Genomic DNA, 23,157 nt, shown 5'->3' with positions numbered 1-23,157 from the left:
TCTCAATATAAATTCATCAGTTATAACAAACATACCACTGTAATGGAGGATGCTGATACGGAGGAAGCTATGTACATATAGGGGAAAAGCATAAATGGGATATCTCTGATCCTCCTCAATTTGCTATGAAACTAAAACTTCTATAAAAAGATAGTCTTAAAAACATACAATATAGTAATAAAGACAGTAAGAGTCTCTTTAAATGAAAAAGTTAAAGAAAAATGATTATTAACTTTCTAAAAATTTGATAATGTGTGAAATTTCCATACCAATGCCTAATATTAATATCAAAGTTTCTCTTGGTTTACTCATTAAGGGAATTTTTTCAAAGCACAACTTTAATTGCTTCACAAAAAATATATTGTTTCAAGTAGGTAATTTTCTTTAGCTAGTATTTATTGGCAGAACCATAGAGACACTAATTAATGCTATTCCACATTTTTATTTTTTTCTAAGGGCCAGTCTCATTAGATTTATGAAAAAGATCTTTCTGGAAAGCACTTATTTCAGTGTAATTCACATTACCACAGCCCTGCCCCCAGCCTCTACAGATATTCGAGACTCCAGGCCCCGTATGCCAACCATAAGCTCCCAGAAAAATGTTTACTTTTGAGACTAATAAGACTGTTGAATGAAAAGTGGCAGTTGCTGCCTAAACTGTAACGTTACCTACTACAAAAACTATTCTGATATAAATCTCCTCTCCACTGCCAGAGCCAAGCAGTACAAAATAAAATGATATCCTGTGTGGCTTATTTTCTATGAATCAAAGAAATAGTAGTACAAGAAATAGCTGAAAGTGATAGAGAGCTAAATTTCAGCTCAACATATGCAAGGGTTTTGTAACAGTTCCATAAGTTCAAAAGTGTCATTTGCTTCCTTGGGCAATAGTGAAGGTTTTGCTTTTGGCAATGTCCAGTTACAGCTGGGCAGCCCCTCCACAAGAGTGTTTGTGCAGTCAAGAATTGGATAAGTATCTGGACTACTCTTGAAATCTCATGATCCTAAAGTGCATGTGCATGTGTATGTATACACGTGTGTATGTATGTTCAAATTCATCAAAACACATGCAAGGCCATTACTTTAAGACCATTATTTCTGATCAATACCATGAAAATAAGCACATTGAGAAATCATATGCATAAGAAACTATTCTTAATTTAATGGCATATTAACATAAATGCAACCTTACATAACCCTTTACTTCTATTTCAACTGCAAATGGGTGGGGGGAGTCAAAAGTGGAAAACCTCCAGAAATAACATTATTATCAGTGTTTACTGGCTAAAGAAATTTAGCGAATTCAGAGAAAATAGCCTTTCCCTTAAGTTATAAGCCTAGAGACTTCATGAAAATTTGGCTACAGTATTTGTTCAGTATTTATTCAGTTTAATGAAGCTCAATTCCTTGCAGCTGTAACTACATTTATTTCCTATATTAACTTTACTTACTTAATGATGCCTATTCATCTTCCTAAAATGTGTTTTGTTGTGTTTTTATAGACTGTGCCTTTGAAATTCTCATGGTTGTAAAAAGTAAAATTAGGTTTAAAAATAATGAAATGGAAAGGATGAGAGAGGGCAGAGTAGCAGCCAGGAGGGCATAGGGGACCCAAAATTTCTCAAGCAAAGAAATACATTACAAAAAAGCACCCAAGTGCTATACCTTCTGCAGAGACCAAAGAGTCCTAATCAATACCTTGAAGAATCTGGTCTTGGATTTGGGGCCCACCTGGGGGAATCAGGAACAGTGGAAAGTCTAGAATGTCTCTAAGGGAGAAATGGATCAGAAAGGAGGTTATTCAGGAGGGGATTTGTCTTGAAATTACAAATATCTGGCAAGAGCTGTTTTTACTTTTTGGGGTTTGGAAGGTTGAGGAGGATGGAGGATGGGCTTGGATGGGTGAGTGACAGTTACTCCCATTCATGCCATCTCTTTTCAATTTGTACTAATTGAGAAAAGATTTTTTTCTTTTTGGGTAAATTTATTTCTTCACCTGAAGAAAACAATTGCTAGTGAAAATTTTTCTTCAATTTAATAATGCACAGGTATCTTCTCTTCCAACCTCAGAGTTGTTCTAATGATTAACCAAGAATATGCTTCTCAAACTCTAAAGTATTACAAGTACTCACCTATATTTCTGTGAGCAAACATCTCCTTCCAGAAACTGCATCTAAGACAATGTGGAAGCTCCCTACTCTGGTAGAGTGATATGGACCATGTATGAAACTTAGAATAGTTCAGTTTTGCCCAGTGCTGTGTGTCTTTTACTTTAAAAATTTTTTTTTATTTTATTGATACATTTTAGGTATACAATATAATGGCATTCATTATTGGAAATTTGTACCTTTAAATAATATATCTTGATTCTTATTTTTCCCCTTTCCCCTGCCCTCCCTTCAACCCCTCCATCCCTCCCTATTTATAAAGACTTTGTTTCCATTTTTTCATTTTCTCATATTAATTCCATTCCCTTCTTTCCTTTCCCCTCCCCCTCCCCCTTTCCCTTCCTCTTTGCCCGTTTTGTTCCTATTTCACCTTATCTATTATACCTTTTAGTCCTTATTTACACTTTCAGTTTCTCACACTAGAGAAACTATTCATTATTTACACATCTGAGCATTGTTTTCATTTGCATCTCTTGAATGATCAGTGGTGTTGAACATTTTTTCATACGTTTATTTGCTATTTGTAATTCTTTGTCTTAGAAATGTTTGTTCATTTCAAATGCACATTTTTGGATTGGGTCTTTAAATTGGGAGGTTTGATTTTTTTTAAGTTTTAAGTTATATATTCTAGATAGTAGACCTTTGTCTGAGGAACAGCTGGTAAAATTTTTTCCTACATTGTGGGTTGTCTTTTCACACTGTTGATGGTTTCTCTTGCTGTCCAGAAGCTTTTTAATAACAAGAGATCCCAGTTGTTGATTCTTTGTGCTAGTTCATGTGCAACTGAGGTTTTGTTCATAAAATCTCTTCCTACACCAGTGTCTTCAAGAGTTCTACCTAACTTCTCCTCCAGCTATTTTAGTGTTTCTGTTTTAATATTTAGATCTTTAATCCATTTCAATTTCAGTTAAGTGCATGGTGAAAAATATAGGTCTAGTTTTAATCTTTGGCAAGTTGAAACCAATTTTTCCAGCATCATTTATTAAAGAGACTACCTTTTCTCTAGTGAGGGTGTTTGGCTCCTTTGTCAAAGATGAGGTGGCTGAATATGTCTGGAGTTGTTTCTGCATCTTCCATTCTGTTCGACTGATCTTTGGGCCTGTTTCTTTGCCAGTACCATGCTGTTTTTATCACAGTAACTTTGTAGTATAGTTTCAAGTTGGGAATTGTGATACCCCCTACCTATCTTTGTTGCCTAGAATTGCTTTTGCTATTCTAGTTCTCCAATTGTTCCAAATGAATTTTTGCATTGTTTTCTCAAGCTCTGTGAAGTATGCTGTTGGAACTTTAATTGGGATTGCATTGAATCTACATAGCAGTTTTGGAAGTATGGCCATTTTCACTGTATTGGTTCTTCCTATCCAGGAGCAAGGGATGTCTTTCCATTTTCTGATGTCCTCTTTGATCTCTTTTTTCAGAGTGCTGTAGTTTTCAGAGTAGAGGTGTTTGATTTTTTTCATTAGATTGATTCCTAGGTATTTCAGGTTTTGGGATCCTATTGTGAAAGGAGTTGTTTCTCCAGTTCCTGTCTCAGTGAGTCTGTTGTTCGCATACAGGAAGGCTATTGATTTTGTGTGTTGACCTTGTATCCAGCTACTTTACTGAATTTGGTTAAGTCTGGAAGACTTTTGGTGAAGTTCTTGGGGTCTCCTATATAGAGTATCATGACATCTGCAAATAATGACAATTTAACTTCTTCATTTCCTATCTTTATGTTCCTTTTATTTCTTTCTCTTGCCTAATTGCTGTGGCTAATGTTTTCAGAACTATAGTGAAGAGGAATGGTGATAGTGGACATCTTTGTCTTGCTCCTGCTTTTAGTGTGATGGATTTCAGTTTTTGACCATTTAGTATGATATTGGCTATTGGTTTTTCATAGATGGCTTTTTTCAGGTTGAGGTAAAGACTGTCTATTCCAATTTTCTGTACAGATTTTGTCATGAATGGGTGTTGGACTTTGTTGAATGCTTTTCCTGCATCTATTGAGATGATCATATGGTGTTTGGCCTTGGCTCTGCTAATATAGCATATTACATTTAATGATTTGCATATGTTGAACCATCCCTGCATCCCTGGGATGAATCCCACTTGGTCAGGGTATATGATCTTCTTGATGATCTGCTGCATTCTGTTTGCCAGTATCTTATTTAGGATTTTGCATCTATGTTCATTAGTGAGACTGGCCTATAGTTCTCTTTTTCAGTTGGGTCTTTCTCTGCTTTTGGAATCAAGGTGATGCTTGCTTCTAGGAATGAATTTGGAAATATTGCTTCCCTTTCAATTTCATTAAAGAGTTTAAACAGTAGTAGCAATAGTTCTTCTCTAAATGTCTTGTAGAATTCAGCAGTGAGGCCATCTGGGCCTGGGATTTTCATCATTGGTAAGTTTTCAATTTCGTTTTCAATTTTGTTAATTGATATTGGATTGTTTAGAATTTTTAAGTCTTCTTCATTCAACCTTGGTAATTCATATGTATCTAGAAATCTGTCCATTTCTTCTGTTTTCCATCTTACTGGCACATAGGTTCTCAAAGTACGTATTAATAATCCTTTGGATTTCTACTGGGTCTGTTGTAATTTCACCCTTTTCATTCCCAATCACATGAATTTGGGCCTTTTCTTTCCTTTTTTTGATATGGTTGGCTAAGGGTTTGCCAATTTTGTTTATTCTTTCAAAGAAGTAACTCTTGGCTTCATTGATTTTTTTTGTATCATTTTCTTAGTCTCTATTGCATTGATTTCTGCTCTGATCTTTATAGTTTCCTCCTTGTGTCAGCTTTGGGTTTATCCTGCTTTTCTTTTTCTAGAACCTTGAAGTTTAGCATCAGGCTGTTTAATTGAACTTGCTCTGTTTTCCTAATATGAGTATTCACTACTATGAATCTCCCTCATAAGACTGCTTTCATTGTAGTCCATATATTTTATACTTTTTTTTTTTTTGGTAACTAGGATTGAACTCAGGACCTTGCACTTGCAAGTCAGGTGTGGTGCCACTGAGCCAAATCCCCAGCCCTGTGTCTCATAGATCTTGATATGTTGTATTGGTATTGTCATTTAATTGTAGAAACTGTATGATTTCTTCTTTAATTTCCTCTGTGACCCATTGGTTGTTCAGGAGTGTGTTGTTCAATTTCTATGTGTTTATGAAATTCTTGTGGTTTTTTTGTTATTCATATCCAGTTTCATCGCACTATGATCTGATAATATACAGGGGATAACTTCATTTCCTTTGTATTTACTTAAACATGCTCTATGAGCAAACATGTAGTCTATTTTGGAGAACAACCCCTGTGCAGCTGAAAAGAATGTGTATTTTGATTTTATGCGACTGAATACACTGTAAACATCTGTTAAATCCATTTGTTCAAGAGTTTGGTTGAGCTCTAGTATTTTGTTGTTTATTTTTTTGTCTAGTTAATCTATTTGTGACAGTGAGGTATTGAAGTCCCCCCACTACTATTAGTGCTTATTTGATTTTTCATGTCTGTTAATATTTGTTTTATCGAGTTGGGTGCACTAGTTTTATAGAGCTGGATGTACTAATATTGGTGCGTATGTATTTATGATTGCATCTCTCTTCCTCTTGGATTGTTCCCTTTATGAGGATGTAGTGGCCTTCTTTGTCTCTCTTAATTAGTGTTACTTTGAAATCTATTTGCTCTACACATAGGATAGCTACTCCTGCTTTTTTTCTGGGTTCCTGTAGCATGGAGTATTGTTTTCCACCCTTTCAGTTTCAGTCTATGAGTTTCTTTTTTAATTGTGTTTCTTGTATGTAGCATATTGTTGGATCTTGCTTCTTGACCCATTCTTCTAGTCTATTTCTTTCAATCAGTGAATTGAGGCCATTAACATTATTAGTTATAACTGATATGTATTGACTTATCCTTGTCATAATCTTTTCCTTTTGTTGGATTCTCCCCCTTTGCACTTAATTTCTTGTCTTGATTTATTCTGCTGGGCTTCATGGGGTTGTGACCATTATTGTCTTTTCCTAGGATATTGTTTAAAATTTTTTGAAGTGCTAGTTTGATATTCATGAAGTTACTCAGGTGTTTTTTGTCATCAAAGTGCCTTATTTCTCCATCAATTTTGAAAGATAGTTTTGCAGGGTACATCAATCTGGGTTGGAAGTTGTTTTCTTTCAGGGCTTGAAATACTTTAGGGTCTTCTTGACTTGAGGGTTTGTGTTGAGAAGTCTCCTGTGATTCTGATGGGCTTTCCTTTGTATGTGATTTGTTTCTTTTCTCTAGCTGCTTGTAGAATTTTGTTCTTCTGTTGGGTTTCTGGAATCTTGACTATTATATGCCTAGGTGTAGATTTTGTTTGTTTTTAATCCCAGTTTGTTGGAGTCCTATATGCCTCACTCATCTGTATGTGAAATTCTTTTCTCCTGCTTGGGAAGTTTTTTGCCATTACTTCTGTGAACAGTTTTTTTCTTTTTTTATGTCATTTGCACTATCTCCTGTTTCTTCATTGACTCCGATCAGTCTCACATTATTTTTCTTTGCATCATCTAGCAGTTGCTGGATTGATTTCTCCTGGTCCCTTGCTATTTTTAAGAAATCTTTGTTTTCTTGGTCTCTAATTGCCATCCTGTCTTTTATATCTGATATTCTGTCCTCACATTGGCTCATTCTACTGCGTAAACTCTTAATGGAGTTTTTCAGTCTCCTGGATATCTGTTTGCACCTGTTTTATGGATTCCATTTGTTTCCTATGCTGAGATTCTATCATGTTCCTCAGGTCCTCTATTTTTTAAAATCTCCTCTAGAGTTATTAATCATGTCTTTCACTATGGATACAATCTCTGTTGTTATCTGAGGAATTATTTCTGATTTTATTTTTTCCAGATCCTTTTTCATTGCCAGTTTAGAGAGTCCAGGTGGCTGAGTTTCAGATTGCTCTACTTCACTGACCCTTGGGGTTGCCTTTGGTGATCTGGAAGTCAGGTTTTGAGACTTGTTTAGGTGTCTTCACATTTCATCCAATGCAGTCTGCTGCACCTTTATTGAGGTGACTCTTGGCTCTCCCAGTGGGCTTCAATTTTCAACAAGCCTCAGAGTAGCCTTCTCTCTGCTGCTCACCACTGCACCAATACCTGGGTTCAGAATGACGGCCTTCTGCTATATCTCCATGCTGGGCTGTTGTCCAGGCAGGCTACTGGCTGGAGTCTTCACACACTTATAGATGGTATTTAGGCAGGCCTCTGGCTGGGACCTGTGCACCTGCTCAACTGTTTTCCAGATGGGCCTTTTGCTGGGGCCTGCATGCCCAAGCCACTGGTGTCTGGGCAGGGCCCTGCACCCATACTGCTATTGTCCAAGCATGCCTTTGTTTGTGCCCTGTGTGCCCAAGTGGCTGGTGTCTCTTAGAAGAATTTTTTAATTAAAGTCCTTAACAGGTTTCTTAGCACAATGTAGGTCCTAAAAGAAAACAGGAGAACCATTAACATTATTACTATTTTAGAAGTAGTAATGTTGATACTATTAAAATGTCCTAGATGTAGAGTGATCTCCAAAGATTGCACTTTACTGTAACTATGAATCCTCAGATTTATAAAAGAGGTCTACTCTGGGAACCATGACTTTGATTGACAAAAATAAAGCCTTCAGAACATCCTGTTGGCAAAGATCTTCATTACAGTTCATCTCCCAGGTCACCTCTGCAGCCCATAGGAAAGATTGGGCTCACCTTGAACAAATTACCTGAGTACTTAGGAATATGCAAATATTAAAATCCCAGAAACAAAAATTAATGTTTTCAGTAGAATTTACTGTAAAATTTACAAATTCCCCAGTGCAAGAATAAAATGTCTTTACTTATACTTCAGCTTGATTAAAATAATATAGATACACTCAATAGTATATAAAAACAAAAGCTGGGACATTCCCAGTTAGGAATTAAGACAAATTTCATTCCAAGACCTTTTTCATTTTTTACTTTGAGACCAAGTCTTCTTAAGTTCATTCAGCTAGGCTTGAATTTAAGATCCTCCTGCCTCAGCCTGTTAGTACTGGGATTAATTGTGTGGGCCACCCACCATATCTGGTGAAAATTAATTTCAGTGCCTTTCTTGGACAAGTAGATGAAAGTCAGAAGATTGTGTCACACTGTACTAGATGCAACATGAGCTGTGTTGAGGAATTCATGTGAATTTAAGTAATTCAAGTTAGCCAAGTTATACTAAACTGCTATTAAATTTCTCTACATAAGCCATAATAATGTGATGCAATTTCATTCTTTTGTACAAATAGGAGAAAAATTAATCAGAATTAGTGATAAACATTTTGTAAAACAGACATCAGTTTTTAAACTCTTAGTACAGTAAATAACTCAGACTAAAGAGTGCAATATCTAGTAAGTCTTTAGAGAACATGTTTTGCTGAGAAGACTAAGTTGCTTCATTATGAATAATTACTGTGAACTTTCAGAGTTTTTAAACATAGTTTGTCCTCTTATGCAGTTTTACTTTTTCCCTAGTCTTGTTTGCATTGACTTGCTTTTTCCCTCCTGAAGAAAACCTTTGCTAAGCAGATATTACTTTTACCCTGGGTCCTCTCCAAAAGCTCACAAACTGTGAATTAGTGGAAACAAAATAAATGTAGTTTATTGTGCTGAGAAATAAAAAGCTAAGTCTTTATTTTTCACTGACCCTGAATGGGAAAGAAATAGATTTGGGGTTATTTAGTTTGAATTATGAGTCGCCAGTTTGAAATTTGTTGTTGTTTTTAATATTATTGGCTTTGGGGTAGAGAATTTTCCTTTATTTTCTTCAAAATTGACCAATAAATTCATTCTCTGAGTGATTGACTATCTGGATCCAGCTTCACTCAATGAAGTCTGGTGGTTAACTTGGCTGTGTCTGCAGGCAGGCCTTACTGTCACTTCTCCTTCAGAAATGGAAATGCTTTTAGCAGAGTCTTTCATGTGAAACAAAATTGAATTCACCCACAGATTTTCATTAAGTGACCCAAAAAGCAAATTACTATAAAGCCTGTTGATTCAGAGGAATGTCATCCCATAAGTAGACAAAGCAGTGCCAATCAGTTGGCTGCATTACCATTAAAGGAACTTTTTCTAAAATGCTAACAATCATCGACAATTTAAAATAGGTGAACCTATCAAATTGTAAAACTGATAAAAATTAATGTTGGTAATTGTGCAAATGTGGGGAATGAGCAAGAGTGGAGATGCAAATTAGCTTATTCTTTCTGAAGTGTGGACTGGGTAGTATGCTTAACAAGGAAAATTATGTGTAGCCTTTGACAGAGAAACCCATGTCAGGAATTTTGCCTAAGAAGTAATCACTCAGCTGGGGAAAGATGTTTGTGCAATGATACTCAGTGCAGTGTTGTTTGTAAGTAGAAAAATCTGAAAACAACCAGGTATCTAATAATGGGTACAGTGAAATAAAATTTAATAAATAGAAAGATACAAAGGGATATTGTGCTGCCACTAAAAATTGTGCAGTAGATTCAGATTTGTTTGCATGGAAAGAGGCTTATGAAATATTATGGATTTAATTAAAGTTATCTACATAAAATATAATCAGATTTATTTAAGTTTATACATGTTGGCTATATATCTATGGTTATAGGAACAGATGAAAAAGATCTTTTGTGAAAGGATAAATGTCCCTTTATTTTTATTTTGTTATTTTTTCTGCACTTGAAAACAAGAAAAAAACATAATAATCAAAACATTAAAAATAGGTAAGAATGACTGCTAACTTCCATAAAATGAGAAGATTAAGAGTGATTATTAAAGCTAGGATAAAGAAAACAAACATTTGGAAAGGATTTTTTTTATCCTACTTGAATATTTTTGTTCCACTTTCATCTATTTTTTGAAACTGTGAGTGTAACATGGTTTCATGTTAAAAAAAAATTAAGATACATGTCCATAAAGTGAAGTGAAAATTATGTGTATAAGTGTACATGAATACATTCATAAGCAAACATATTCTTTATTTACTCAACTTACCTTTAGTTAACATTGGATCTTGGGTATAACATTATATAAATGTATTATTATTTAACAATCTCTTGCATTATGGGTGTTTGTTTCCAAGTTGTTGCTGGTACTGTATAAAACAATGCTTATGTAATCTCTATTATGTACAAAATTACTGATGACTTCTTGAATACCATAGGTAGGTTTTGTTTCCTTATTTAAATTCTTGATTCTTTTGGAATTTATTTGGGCATAAAGAATAAGTGAAGGATCCATTTTTATTTTTTCAGTTTTGTTATTTTTTTCCTAAATAAGCCAACTTGTACTGCAATCTTTTCAAACAATCTTTTTACCCAATTATATTATAAAACTGTCAAATCCCTCCAAATTGATATACATTTTTGTTGTGGTATAAAATACAAAAAAAATGGCAGTGAGTGGGAGGCAAACAAAAAATGATTTTTTACCTGGAAAAACATATATGCAAGAAGAGCTAGTTATATGGGACTGCAGAGGTTAGGACAACTCTCCTTCAGAAAGCAATTAGAAAAGCTGGATACCATAGAAAATGAGATGTTTGGAAGAATTGACAAGCAGCCAGGACAGCCAGAACTTGAAAGGCTAAGCTACCAAATTAAAATAAATTAAACTGAAATGTTTTGCAGGCAAGAAAAAATAAAGATGGGAGAAATGAATGAAATGGGGAAAGGGCACAATACAGAAAATGAAGTTACTTCTTCAAAGCACTCAAAATTGGTAAACCTCCAGAAAGATTTATTGGGAATAAAAAAGAAAAGACAAATTACCCTTAATGAATGGGTGAAAGACATAACTACAGACATTAAAATAAAGAGGATATTATGAACAACTGTATATTAATAAATATGAAAATGCAAAAGAATGACAAATTCCTTGTAAACACAACTAAAACTGACACAAAATAATCTAACTAATCATATGTATATCTATTAAAATAATTGCTCTATATTCATAATTTAAAATTTTCCTGTTAAGAAAATTCTAACCCCAGAATTATTCTAATCATTTTAGGAAATAATGGGAACATGCTTTGTGATATTTGAATATTTCAAGAATGCAAGACTATCTTAGCATTTAAAATTAATTAGAATAATTAACTACATTAAAAGAATAAAAATATTATATGATCTTTAATAGGTGAAGAAAAATGATAAAAATCAACAGCATTCTTGGTTTTGTTAAGTGACTGTCTCTAAATCTAAGAATAGAAAGGAATGTATATAATCTGTTAAGACGCTTGTATGAAATTGATAGAAAAACTTTGAGAGTTTTCCTTTTGAGATTGAGAACAAGATAACTGTATCAACCCTAGTATTGTGCACCGTACTAGAGAGCTTATCAAAGGTGATGAAGCAACAACAACAAATACAAAAAAATACAAAGTGTGTAATGACTAGAAAGGAAGAAAACTTGATTGTGAAAAATGCAATCTACTGATAAATGATGAGATTATTAAATAAATGTAATAATACATGAAATGAAAGATCCATTATAATCAACTATACATGTGAGCCTAGCAAAAAAAAAAAATAGAAAATGAACTTTGAAAAAGGTATTACTTGCAATAGCAACAAAAAGCATTAAGTACCTAGAAATAAATCTAGACACAGATGTTTAAAATCTTTCTACAGAAATGACTAAGAGAAACTGAAGAAAACCAAAAGAATGATGAGGCTATATAACGTTCATGGATTCAGAAGCTCAATAGTGAAAAGATGTACATTTTACTCTAATTTATTTACAAAATTCAGTGCAATTTCAAGTGAAATAACAGGCAGGTAATTTTTGTCCAAATTGACAAGATTCTTCTGAGGTTCAGATGGCCGTGTCAAAAGGCAAAACTAAGTTTAAAACACATCAGCAAAACCAAGCATTATCAAGAATGTGGAACAACTAGAACTGCTGATGGGAATGCAAATTGGTACTACCACTCTGGAAAATTGCATGACACCACATCCCAGTAACTCTAGGAAGGTAAACATATAGCAGAAAAATGTATTAATAGCCCCAAACTAGAAAAAAATGAAATGTATATTCCTATAATGAAAAAGTGAATTGTTACATACAACATGAAGAATATCATAAATTTATTGTCAAGTAAAAGACAACAAAGAGTACATATTGTCTAATTCCAATTATATAATAAAGAGTACATATTGTTTAATTCAAATTGTACAAAACTGAAAAATAAGAAAAGCTAACTTGTGGTGTGAGAAATGCTAATAGTGACACTGGAGTAAGGAAGTAAGACTAGGAAACTGAATGAGTGATTCTGGAGTGCTCATACTCCTTTTTTAAATCTTAAAATGTAAACATGATCTGTATACTTTTCTGTATGATTAAGCAACAATAAAAATACTTTTTAAACATAAAAAAATCAGTAAAATTCTGAGAAAATAGAGTAGGAAATAGTACAATGAATTATGTATCTACATTAATGTAGAAATGTGTGGCACTGACACAGGGAGGAATAACAATAGGAGCAAAGATCAGGTCCAAAATTGGACCTAATGGACCTAAACACAAAATGGAACTTTTGTAATACACACACACACACATACACACACATACATGTGCACACACATATATTTGTTATATATATATAATTTGTAATGTTAGTGTTAGATTTTAATAAACTAAATGAATAAATCAAAGTAAAATTTTTAAGCTATCCAAAGAAAACAAATCTCTAAAACAAATACAGTGGTACCTTGGTTCATGAATGTTTTTTCTTGAAAACAATTTGGTTGACAAACAGAAGCATTTGGCAAAATTTTGTTTTTGTTTGCGACCTGCAATGGGTGATGACCATGAGACCATGGCCATCTTTTCCAGAATTGTGCAATGAATTAAATTCATGGACTGAGGCACCACTGTATTTAAAATCATAGACTCCAATTTAAAATGAGTAGCAAAAATTTCCATCATATCTCAACAACTAACAGAAATAACTGACTTGTCCCAATACTTTCCCTGTTTCTTTAAGGTAGTGAATAGATTAAAATTGAGTGGGTGGCAATGGGCGAAAGAATCAAGAATTTCTTTTTATCTGAAAAAGAGTCAAAAAATTGGCATCGTGCCATTTAAAAAAATTTTTTGGTATAGAGTAGAAAATTTTTTTCCTTAACTAGTCCATGTATGTAAAAGAGTATGTATAATTTTAAATGATCTAACCCCAGCTCCAGTCAAATGATTTCTTGCTCTCTTTAATTCAAAAGTCCAAGGCCAGATTTTGCCTTTGGAGAGGTTGAATAGAAGAGCTTAAAAAGTGATACAAATACCCAGTTTATCTCTCAGACAGCCATTTCCCCTGTGATCACAAGATGGCTCCCAATAGCTCCCTGGTCAGCATCCTTTGATTTCTCATCCAGTAAGAAGGTGCACATATTTATTCTGGCATTCCTTGCAAAGACCCCATTGAATTTCTTTGTCTCCAAATGTGTCACATCCTCTTCTAAACCAAACACATTGCCTAGAGAAATGCATTGATTTGAGTAATTTAGTCCTAACTCACATGCTCCATATCTGAGCGACCAAGGCTATAACAAACAAGATAGACTCTACAGAGATAAATTGAGGTATGGTTGCTAAGAAGAGGCTAAAAAGATTCCAGGTACGAAAATATTCTCTCTGGGGTAAAATATACTAGGGAATGGCTCAGAGAAGCCCTATGAATTTAACCCTGATATTTATTAATGTTAAAAGCTATATAATTGCTAACAACTGAAAGTTTTTGTTTTCCTAGAATTCATATGTTAACTTTCTAAACCTCAGTGTGATGCTATTTAGAAGTAAGGCCTTCAGGAAGTAGTTAGGTCATGATGGTGGAACCTTCATGAATTGAATTAGTACACTTATCAGAAGACACCAAGGGAGAATATCTCTCTCCTGTATATGAGGATACAAGAAGTTGGTGGCCATTTGCAAACCATGAAAGCTTTCCCCAGCATTACATCAGCTGGCACCTTGATCTTTAACTTTGTAGGCTCCAAAAATATTAGATATGAACATCTATGCTTTAAGTCACTCTGTCTATGATATTTTGTTACAGCAAGTTGAACAAAATAAGATGATGTACAAATCTCCCTTCTAGAAAAAGTAAAAATATAATGAGGTAGAAAAAGCTTCCCTATCCTCTATATTTCCCTGACTCATGTTTTCCAGTTTTCTGCTGTTATTTGAGTGACAATGTTTATTTATGTTAGCCGGCCTAAAATATGGAAAGAGTGCTCAGGATAATTGATGATGACTGCCACTGCAGAAAGACCATCTTGTACACAAGGAGCTATGTCTTTTTTAATCCTTTCTTTCTATAACTGGTTTTAAATAATTTTTCTGACATGATTCTACTTTTCTTTCTGTCAATTGTCAGTGAACAGGTATCGGGCATTATTTGTGGGGCTGTAAATACATTATATGAAAAAATGAGTCTCTAAAAAGTCAAGAGAATGCCTCCAGAGACATTTCCCTAACAGTGATTTATGCAGGTCTGGGAATGAAGTTTCAGAAACTTCTAAATGAAAAGTCTAGAACATAAAATAAAATCTCTTCCAAATATTCCTTTGCTGTAGCCTCTGGACACATTTCCCTTTTAGTTTTAATATGGAAGTTGGAAAATATTTTTTGTGTTCAACTTAAATTGTTTAGTTAATGGTCTAAGAATAACTCTTGGGAGTATCTCTCAGCATAGCATGTTATTACTCCATTCTTCTGACTGAATTTGATGTATCTATTGTGCTTTCCCTGAATAAACTGATCCTTGGGATCAATCATTTTCTTTTTACCAGCTAGAAATTATAGACATTTAGTGGAAATACCTACATCAGTCAATTTAATGAGTCTCATAGTCTGGGCTTTGAAATATACTGATCATTCTAACATTAAAATATAATTGATGTTCATCCTTGTTCCAAGTTTCCAAGTTTTCCTTTTGTCTCCTGTGCCTGCCTGATTAGAGTAATTTAGCTTTGGCTTTAAAAAAATTATTTCTTTGGGACCTTGGAACTCAAGTGCATCTACTGGGTAGTATTCAGAAGAGGCTAACCAATCTTTGAATTGTTAACTACAGTATACCTCAAGCACATCACTTAGCTTCAATTTATTTAACAGGGAACATTTTGCCAGTTTATTAGCAATTGTTCTATGAAAGGATCATACTGGTTAATATTCTATGAAAGTGTCTCTGGAAAGCTTAAAGTGACACAGCTGTGGCATATGTCACTGGGTAGAGAGTCAGGTAAGTCACATGACTGAGCAGAATTGGTACCACCCATGTCCCCTGAGAGGCTGAGCTCAAGGCTAAAGGGGTGGTTGCCTGGATGAAAGAGGACCACCCCATCATCAACCACAGTCACAAGAAAGTAAAACGGATTCAAGTCTAAGTTGGAATTAATGATTTTTGGTTTCTGTTTTGTTTTCAGTTGTTTGAATTTATGAACTTTTTGGCTGAGAATGTCATCTTCTGTTACATGGGCCTGGCGCTGTTCACCTTCCAGAATCATATTTTTAATGCTCTTTTTATACTCGGAGCCTTTGTATCCTTTGAAATACAAAACATGGGGTGATTAGAGAGGAGAACCAACTACTGACTTTTAAAGTTATGCCCTCAGGTTCACTGCAAAGCTCAAAGTCAAAGCAGATATGAAATTTCCAGTTCAGAGAGAGACATATCCTAAAAAAAACTGAGGGCTTTATTAAAAACATGTGGTTCATGATAAGAAGATTGAAAAATACTGTGGAAAATAAAAGGGAAAAGCTAAAGGAGTATGACATTTTTCAAGTATTCAAAATGTGTTTAGCTAAAAATTATAAATTGTTTACATAACTATGGCAAGATGCTTCTTACAGGAAAATATATTTAATTTGAATTAGAGTATATCCGAAGGCAGGTAGGATTAAACTTTTGGAAATGTTTTCATTTCAAGACAATAATTTTCTTTTCCAAGGATGACTTTGAAATTAAGAGAGAATAAGAATATTAAGAGAGAATACGAATCTAATGGAATTAGCACAATAGGTATAACTTTCAACATTTTAAGCATTGTACACTTGAAAATACTTTTTTCTCTTTTTTCTTTTGGTACCAGAGATTGAACTCAGGACCTTGTGCTTGTGAGGCAAGCGGAGGCACCACTCAGCTACATCCTCGGACCTGAAAATACACTTTAATAAGATAGCACCTTTTCTTTCCTAGGAAGGCTGATAAAATCTAGACCTCGGTTTTAATGCAGAGGCTTTCTAAGCTGTCAGGCTGGACAGGAGGCATTCCCAGTGGAAGAGATGTCTGTCCAAAGCAATACTGAGCCATGAGGAAAGTCAAGGATATTCAACAGCTGCTGTCCCTCCTCTCCCCTTGGATCACAGGCAGATATTCTTAACAGCTAGGAGAGCTGATCCCTCTCTCCAGCCCTGCTCCATTGAGCTCTTGCATGTGCCCCTCAGTCTCTTTTCACTGAGCGTGCAACTGAACCTTCAATTGCATCCAAAATCTAGATCTTAGAAAGAAATTCTCTTTCCCCAAGTAACTCCATCCCACTGAGCACAAACTAGAATAGATAACTACATATCAAGGACAACAATGATGAAAAAAGGAGAGATGAACACCACCAATGTTTTCATAGATTTTACCTATAAAACATTGATTTTAGTAAAATGCCTCTTAAAGCTGCAATTGTATTATATATTTACACAGGCAATTTCTCTCTAAATTAAATCCACTAAAAGAAAAAGTAAGTGAAGCTTGCTAGATACAGGCATATTAACTAATGGAAAGCAAGGTGGAAATTGTGAACAGAAGTAACTACATTTATCCTTTCCAAGGTGCTGCTTGAGAAGATAGTACCACAGCATCATAAGAGTCACTGCATCACACTTTACTCTTTATAGCAAAACTGAGCCGAGAGTCAGGCATCCACAACATAAACGGGATGAGAAGATTTACAATGATTGAAATGATTAGGCTACCAATTTTAAACCAAGTGTATATTCAAAGAAAGGCAGAGATTCTCTATTATTTCAGTAAAGGATTGACACTGAAGGATGAATTTTGGAAGCAGGGTGGACATGTATGAATTGACATGTTTATCTTTGTTCTCTGGGTCATAATGTAGAGAAGCTGAGGACTTAATATTTATGCTTAGAGTCGAACCCTCAGTGCAGCAACATTTTCCTCAATGTATTCCTGTGCTTGCCTGCAGCTAGCAATTTTTGTTGCCAGAGCCTGCAACATATATCCCCTCTCCTTCCTCCTGAATCTGGGACGAAAACAGAGGATCCCCTGGAACTTTCAGCACATGATGATGTTTTCAGGTATGTTGGCTATAGGATGTGTTAATCCTGCCATTCTCTCACACTTCTGTGGAACTGGGAAAACCATAAGGACACGCAGAGACCTTCCAGGGAAACACAAGCTTCACTGTACCCACCACCAAGCTTATTTCCCCTTTTTACTGAGCAAAGGCAGGATTTCTCTTCCCAAGTGGAACATGAAACTAATGGGAATTTGTCACTATGGCCTCAAGGTACAGTATCTATTCAAAAATGTGTCTAAAATGTGCACTGGACTTTTACATGGCCACTTTCAGATCAATTGCTGTATTGGAGAATTTGAATTTTCATTTTATTCTAAGTTGCATGCTCAACATAAATTGTGCATAAATGGTGCCATCTTTGTCCAGTGTTAAAGCATTTTCTTAGAATATCTGCTCCTTCCCTATATAAGACTTAAGACACTTTTAATGGTTTTCACAAAAGCAAACTGGATCTAAGTGTGTTCGGTTAGCTAGTTGGGAAAACTGATATTAATTGAGCACTCAGCAGGTGTCTTAGGTACAGTCTTAGGTACTGGTTGATGGAACCAACAAGTAACCTATGTTCTAATTGTCAAAATCACACTTGAAGGCTTCTTTCCAGAGTAAAATAAACCAAATGAATTTGCTGACTGCTGAACAATTCTAGAGACTGGAGGTTTTCTGTTCATCAATTTTCTTCCCATTAGTCTTTCACTGTATAGAGCCTTGCTTCAGAAACCCTACATGCCTTTAGTACATACCTACAATGCACTCAGAGGCAGTCCACTGGAGGATACATGGCAAGAAAAGAAAAGAAAAGAAAAAAAATCTGCTATCAGAATAGTGCAAACAAATATAGTTTGAGGCACATAGGAATACATGGAAAAGGTGAGAGAAACTTAACAGTTATTGATATTTTCTATTTTCTGTTCACTATCAATCCAATGCAGAATATTTACACATTTTATAGTTGAGGAAGCCAAAGTTCAAAATCTCAAAGGAGTTAAGTAACTTGGCCAGAGCAAGGTTTCCTGAAACCACATCTGAGAGGCCCTACCACAAATCCAACCTGGTATCTAAAAATCCACATCTTTAGAAGTAGTACTAGAAACAAAAGGCTTGTTTCACCTTCCATTCTATTCTAGCCTGGTCCACACGTTAAATGGAGGCAGCTCTCATGTTCAGAATGAGTCATTTAATCACAAAGAGACACATGGCAATCCAAAGGTAAAAATCATCCTCCTGAGGGCCTCTGATGGGACTTTCTGACATTCTCAGACATGCTAAGGTGAGAGAGAAGGAGTAAGAGAGAAGGTGAGATGTTGGGCTGATGAGTGATCTTTGCCTTAGAACAACAATAAACTGGCAGTGAGTTAACTTCTGTTATAGGAAAGCAAAAGATAAATTTGATCAAGTAATAAATAGGAAGCCAGGATTGGGTTGCATTTTTATAAAATATTTCTAGGAGTTGGAAAGCATTTAATTGTCCTTCTTTCCCATCAAAACATCAGTAGCTTTTCTGGGGAATAGCAGCTTATTTTTAAAACTTGAGTATTATATTTTAAATGTTGTTTTGACAAAAATGTTTTGAAAAGAATGTAAGGTTTTAGATAATCATATTGGGATGTTAAGTGTATCCCCAAATGGCCACCTGGCTTGATGGTTTCTCCAAGTTTGGCAACATCTAATTTTTGCAGAGCTGTAGGATTGGCATTGCAATAAAAACTGATAGAAGCCAGTATAATATGGTGTATATAAGTATGGCCAAGAGGTGTGAGGAGGACCATAATTTGATGACGATTTTATGATATTCTAAAGTAGAGGGTTAGCAAATCAAATCTGGCACATGCTCATATTATTAATGAAGAAACTCAGCTACATCCCTTTGTTTAGGCGTGCCTATGGATTTTTGTTGTTGTTCTACAGGAGGAGAGATGAATAGTTGCAACAGATACTCTGTGGTTCATAAAAGCTGAAATATTTACTATCTGACCATGTTCTAAAGGTGCTCATTCTGGAGAAGGTAAACAATGATTCCATCATGTTGATGGGGCAGAAATTATTACTTTTGTCCAGGGGAGTGACAATCAGCTAGTTTTCATCATTAAAAAGTCCAGCACGCCACACTTTCGAGACAGCTACCTACATGCAACTCTGATATGCAGAGAATGCCAGCTATCACCTTCCCATCAAGTATCTGTGTCATCTGCCAGGCACTGAGTCAACATTAGCACTTTAGCAGCTTAAATGCAAATGTCACAGTTACCTTGGGCCAATGTGGGATGTTTTTATGCAACTTCATTTTTGTTTTGTATATTTTTATATTGAAATAACTCTAAATTGAGTTTCTTCTTTATATTTTAATATTCATTTTATTAAAGGTTAATAATATTGATAGTACTACTTGGTATGTAGAAAAAACATGGAAATTTCTCCTAAACAGTTGTCTTAGCTTTCAGATGAGGACATTGTAATGTTACATGGTTACGTACTAACTCAAAAGTCAGGGCAAGGTTAAAAAAAGCTCTCTCTCTCTAACTTTCTTATTGTAGTTAAAATACACAAATACACATAACACAAAATTTATCATCTTAACCATTTTAAGTGTAAAGTTTAGTGCAATTAAATATATTCATAAAATTGTGCAGTCATCAGCACCTCCCATCTCCACACTCTTTTCATCTTATAAAACCGAAACTCTGTACTCAGTAACAAGGACTCCATTCCCCCTCCTCCCAGCCCCTGGCAAACACCATTCCACTTTTTTTGTCTAGGCTTTTTGTTACTCTGAGTGCCACAACTAAGAGGAATCATAGAGTATTTGTCTTTTTGTGACGGGCCTATCATAATGTCCTCAAAGTTTACCCATATTATAACATATTGTAGGGCTGGGGATTTAGCTCAGTGGTTTTGCCGCCTGCTGCGCAAGCGCAAGGACCCAAGTTCGATCCCCGGCACCAAAAAAACAAAAAAAACAAAAAACCATATTACAGAAGTTCCTTCCTCTAAGTGTGAATAATATATTCCTTTGCCTATCCAGTCCTTGCCTATCAATTCCTCCCTGATGGACACTTGGGTTGCTTCCACGTTTTAGATATTGTGAATAATCCTGCTATGAATATCAGTACATGAATATGACTTTGAAGCTTTGCTGACTGTTTATATATATCCAGAAACAATTGCTGGATCATGTAGTAATTGTATTGTTGTGAGGAAGTGCCATCTTGTATTCCACAGTTGCTGTACAAGTTTACATTCCCACCATTTGTGCAAAAGAGTTCCAATTTCTCACTGGACATAATGCATGCCATAATCCTCACTCAGGAGGCTGAGGCAGGAGAATCACTGCAAGTTCAAGGTCAGCTTGGACTACATAGCAATATCCTGTCTCAAAAAGCAAAAAGAAAAGCTCCAATTTCTTCACATCCTCACCAACACTTGTTTTCTGTTTTGTTTTTTAATACTAGACACTCTTTTGGATATGAGGCATTATCTCATTGTTGCTTTGATTTGTATTTCCTCAATCACTAGTAATGTTGATTGTTAGCTATTTGTATAACTTCTATGGAGAAATGTCTACTCAAGTCTTTTGCCAATTTTTAAATCTAGCATTTTTGTCATTTAATTTTAAAATTTCCCTGCTGGATATTCAATCCTTATTAGATACGTCATTTGCAAATATTCTCTCCTATATTATTTGTTATCATTATTCCTCTATTTCTTATCTTTTGATACAGAACATTTTTAAATTTCCTTAAGATCTAATTTTTCTGTTTTCCTTTGTTTCTTGGACTTTTGATGTTATATCAAAGAAATCATTTCCAAATTCAATGTTGTAAACCTTTTGTCCCATGTTTTCCTCAAAGAATGTTAGTTTTTAAACTTTACTTACATCTTTGATCCATTTTAAGTGAATTTTTTGTAAATGATATAAGGTACAGATCCAACTTCATTCTGGGGATATCTGGTTTTCCCAGCATCATTTGTTGAAAAGAGTATCTTTTGCTTATGACTGGTCTTGACAACTTTGTCAAAAATCAATTGACCATCCAAGTGAGAATTTATTTCTGGACTCTATTGTATTCCATTTGTCTATATGTCTGTCTTTATGCCAATACCATATTGTTTTGATTATGGTAACGTTGTAGTAGGTTTTGAGATCTGGAAGCCTGAGTCCTCCATCTTTGTTCTTCTTTTGCGAGATTTTTGGATTGTTTGGGGTCCCTTGAGATTCCATATGAATTTCTTATTTCTGCAAAATAACCAAAAAATGTTACTGGCATTTTGATGAACATTTCCATAGAATTGATATCTTAACAGCAATAAATCTTATAACCCATAAACATGGAAAGTGTTCCCATTTATATCTTCTTTAATTTCTGTCAGTAATGTTTTCTTGTTTTCATCATATAAATCTCCTGTTAATCTCCTTAAGTGAATTCCTAAGTTTTTGTGCCATTGTAAATGGACTTATTTTTATAATTTTCTTTTCAGATTATTCATTATTAGTGTATTGAACTGCAATTGACTTTTGTGACTTTTGTGTATTAACTTTATATCTTGTTGCTTCACTGAGTTCATTTAAATAGTTTTAACAGTTTTTGAATATATATATATTTGAATATATATATGTGTGGAATCTATCAGGCTTTTTATATGTAAACAGAAATTGTTTTACTTCTTACTTTTCTATTTGAATGCCTTTATTTCTCCTTTCTTTCTTTCTTTCTTTCTTCTTTCTTTTTTTCTTCCTAATTGCTCTGCCTAGAACTTGCAATACTGTGTTGAACACCAGTGGTGAGAGCGGACATCCTTAACTCATTCCTGATCTTAGAGGAAAAACCTTAAGCTTTTCACTTTTGAGTATATTCATTTTAGGTTTTCATATATGGCTGTTATTATACTGAGGTAGTTTTATTCTATTCCTAGTTCATTATATTTTGGGAGACAGTGATCAGGAAAGGCATTAAATTTTGTCAGGTGCTTCTTCTGGATCAATTGAGATAATCACATGGATATTTTCCTTCATTCTAATAATGTGGTTTGCAATTTTGATTAATTTTGATATGATGAACCATCTTGCATTCCAAGAATAAATCTCACTTAGACATGATGTATAATTCTTTTAATATGGTGCTGAATTTGATAGAAATTGTTTATAATTCTTTTCATTTCTCTAGAACGACTGTTAATATCCCCATTTCCATTTCCAATTTTATTAGAGTTTTGTTTCTCAATCTACCTAAATGTATGTAAATTTTATTGATATTTTTGAAGAGCCAACATTTGATTTTATTGATTTTCTCTATAATTATTCAATTCAATTCTCTATTTCACTTATCTCTGCTCCAGTACTTATCACTTACATTCTTTTGGTAGTTTTAGGCTTAGTCTTTTTTTTCTGGTCCTTTAAATTAAAAACTTAGGGTGTTGATTTAAGATTTTTCATGGTTTTTAATTTAAGTGTTTGCAGCTATAAAATTGCCCTTTACACTGTTTTTCCTATATCTCATAATTTTAATATGATGTTTTCACTTTCATTCATATCTTAGTATTTTCTAATTTTCCTTCTGATTTTATCTTTGATCCATAATTTATTTGAGTGTGTTATTTAATTTCTGCAAATTTCTTCAAACGTGAATTTTCCAGTTTTACTTCTGTTACTGACTTCTAACTTCATCCTACTGTGCTTGGAGAAAATACTTT

General features: G+C 34.5%; 1 protein-coding gene across 3 annotated transcripts in view; it reads left to right on the top strand.

The window, feature by feature from the left end:
* The window catches only part of Slc9a9 (solute carrier family 9 member A9), a 611,274-nt gene that overhangs the window by 341,206 nt on the left and 246,911 nt on the right, over positions 1-23,157 (top strand). For all 3 annotated transcript variants that reach the window (XR_015440847.1, XR_015440848.1, XM_004834393.3), the window contains exons 10-11: positions 15,583-15,696; positions 17,359-17,470. Coding sequence is in view for 1 of the 3 variants with exons in the window: in XM_004834393.3 (XP_004834450.1) it covers positions 15,583-15,696; positions 17,359-17,470 (226 nt within the window). In the remaining 2 variants the exon portion in view is untranslated. The remainder of the gene's footprint in view (positions 1-15,582; positions 15,697-17,358; positions 17,471-23,157) is intronic.

This window comes from Heterocephalus glaber, unplaced genomic scaffold (assembly GCF_053883595.1).
Source record: "Heterocephalus glaber isolate CG9 unplaced genomic scaffold, H.glaber_assembly_v1.0 deba00001504, whole genome shotgun sequence".
Taxonomy (NCBI): domain Eukaryota; kingdom Metazoa; phylum Chordata; class Mammalia; order Rodentia; family Bathyergidae; genus Heterocephalus; species Heterocephalus glaber.
Note: the sequence above shows the minus strand (reverse complement) of the source record. Positions and strands in the feature narration are given on the sequence as shown.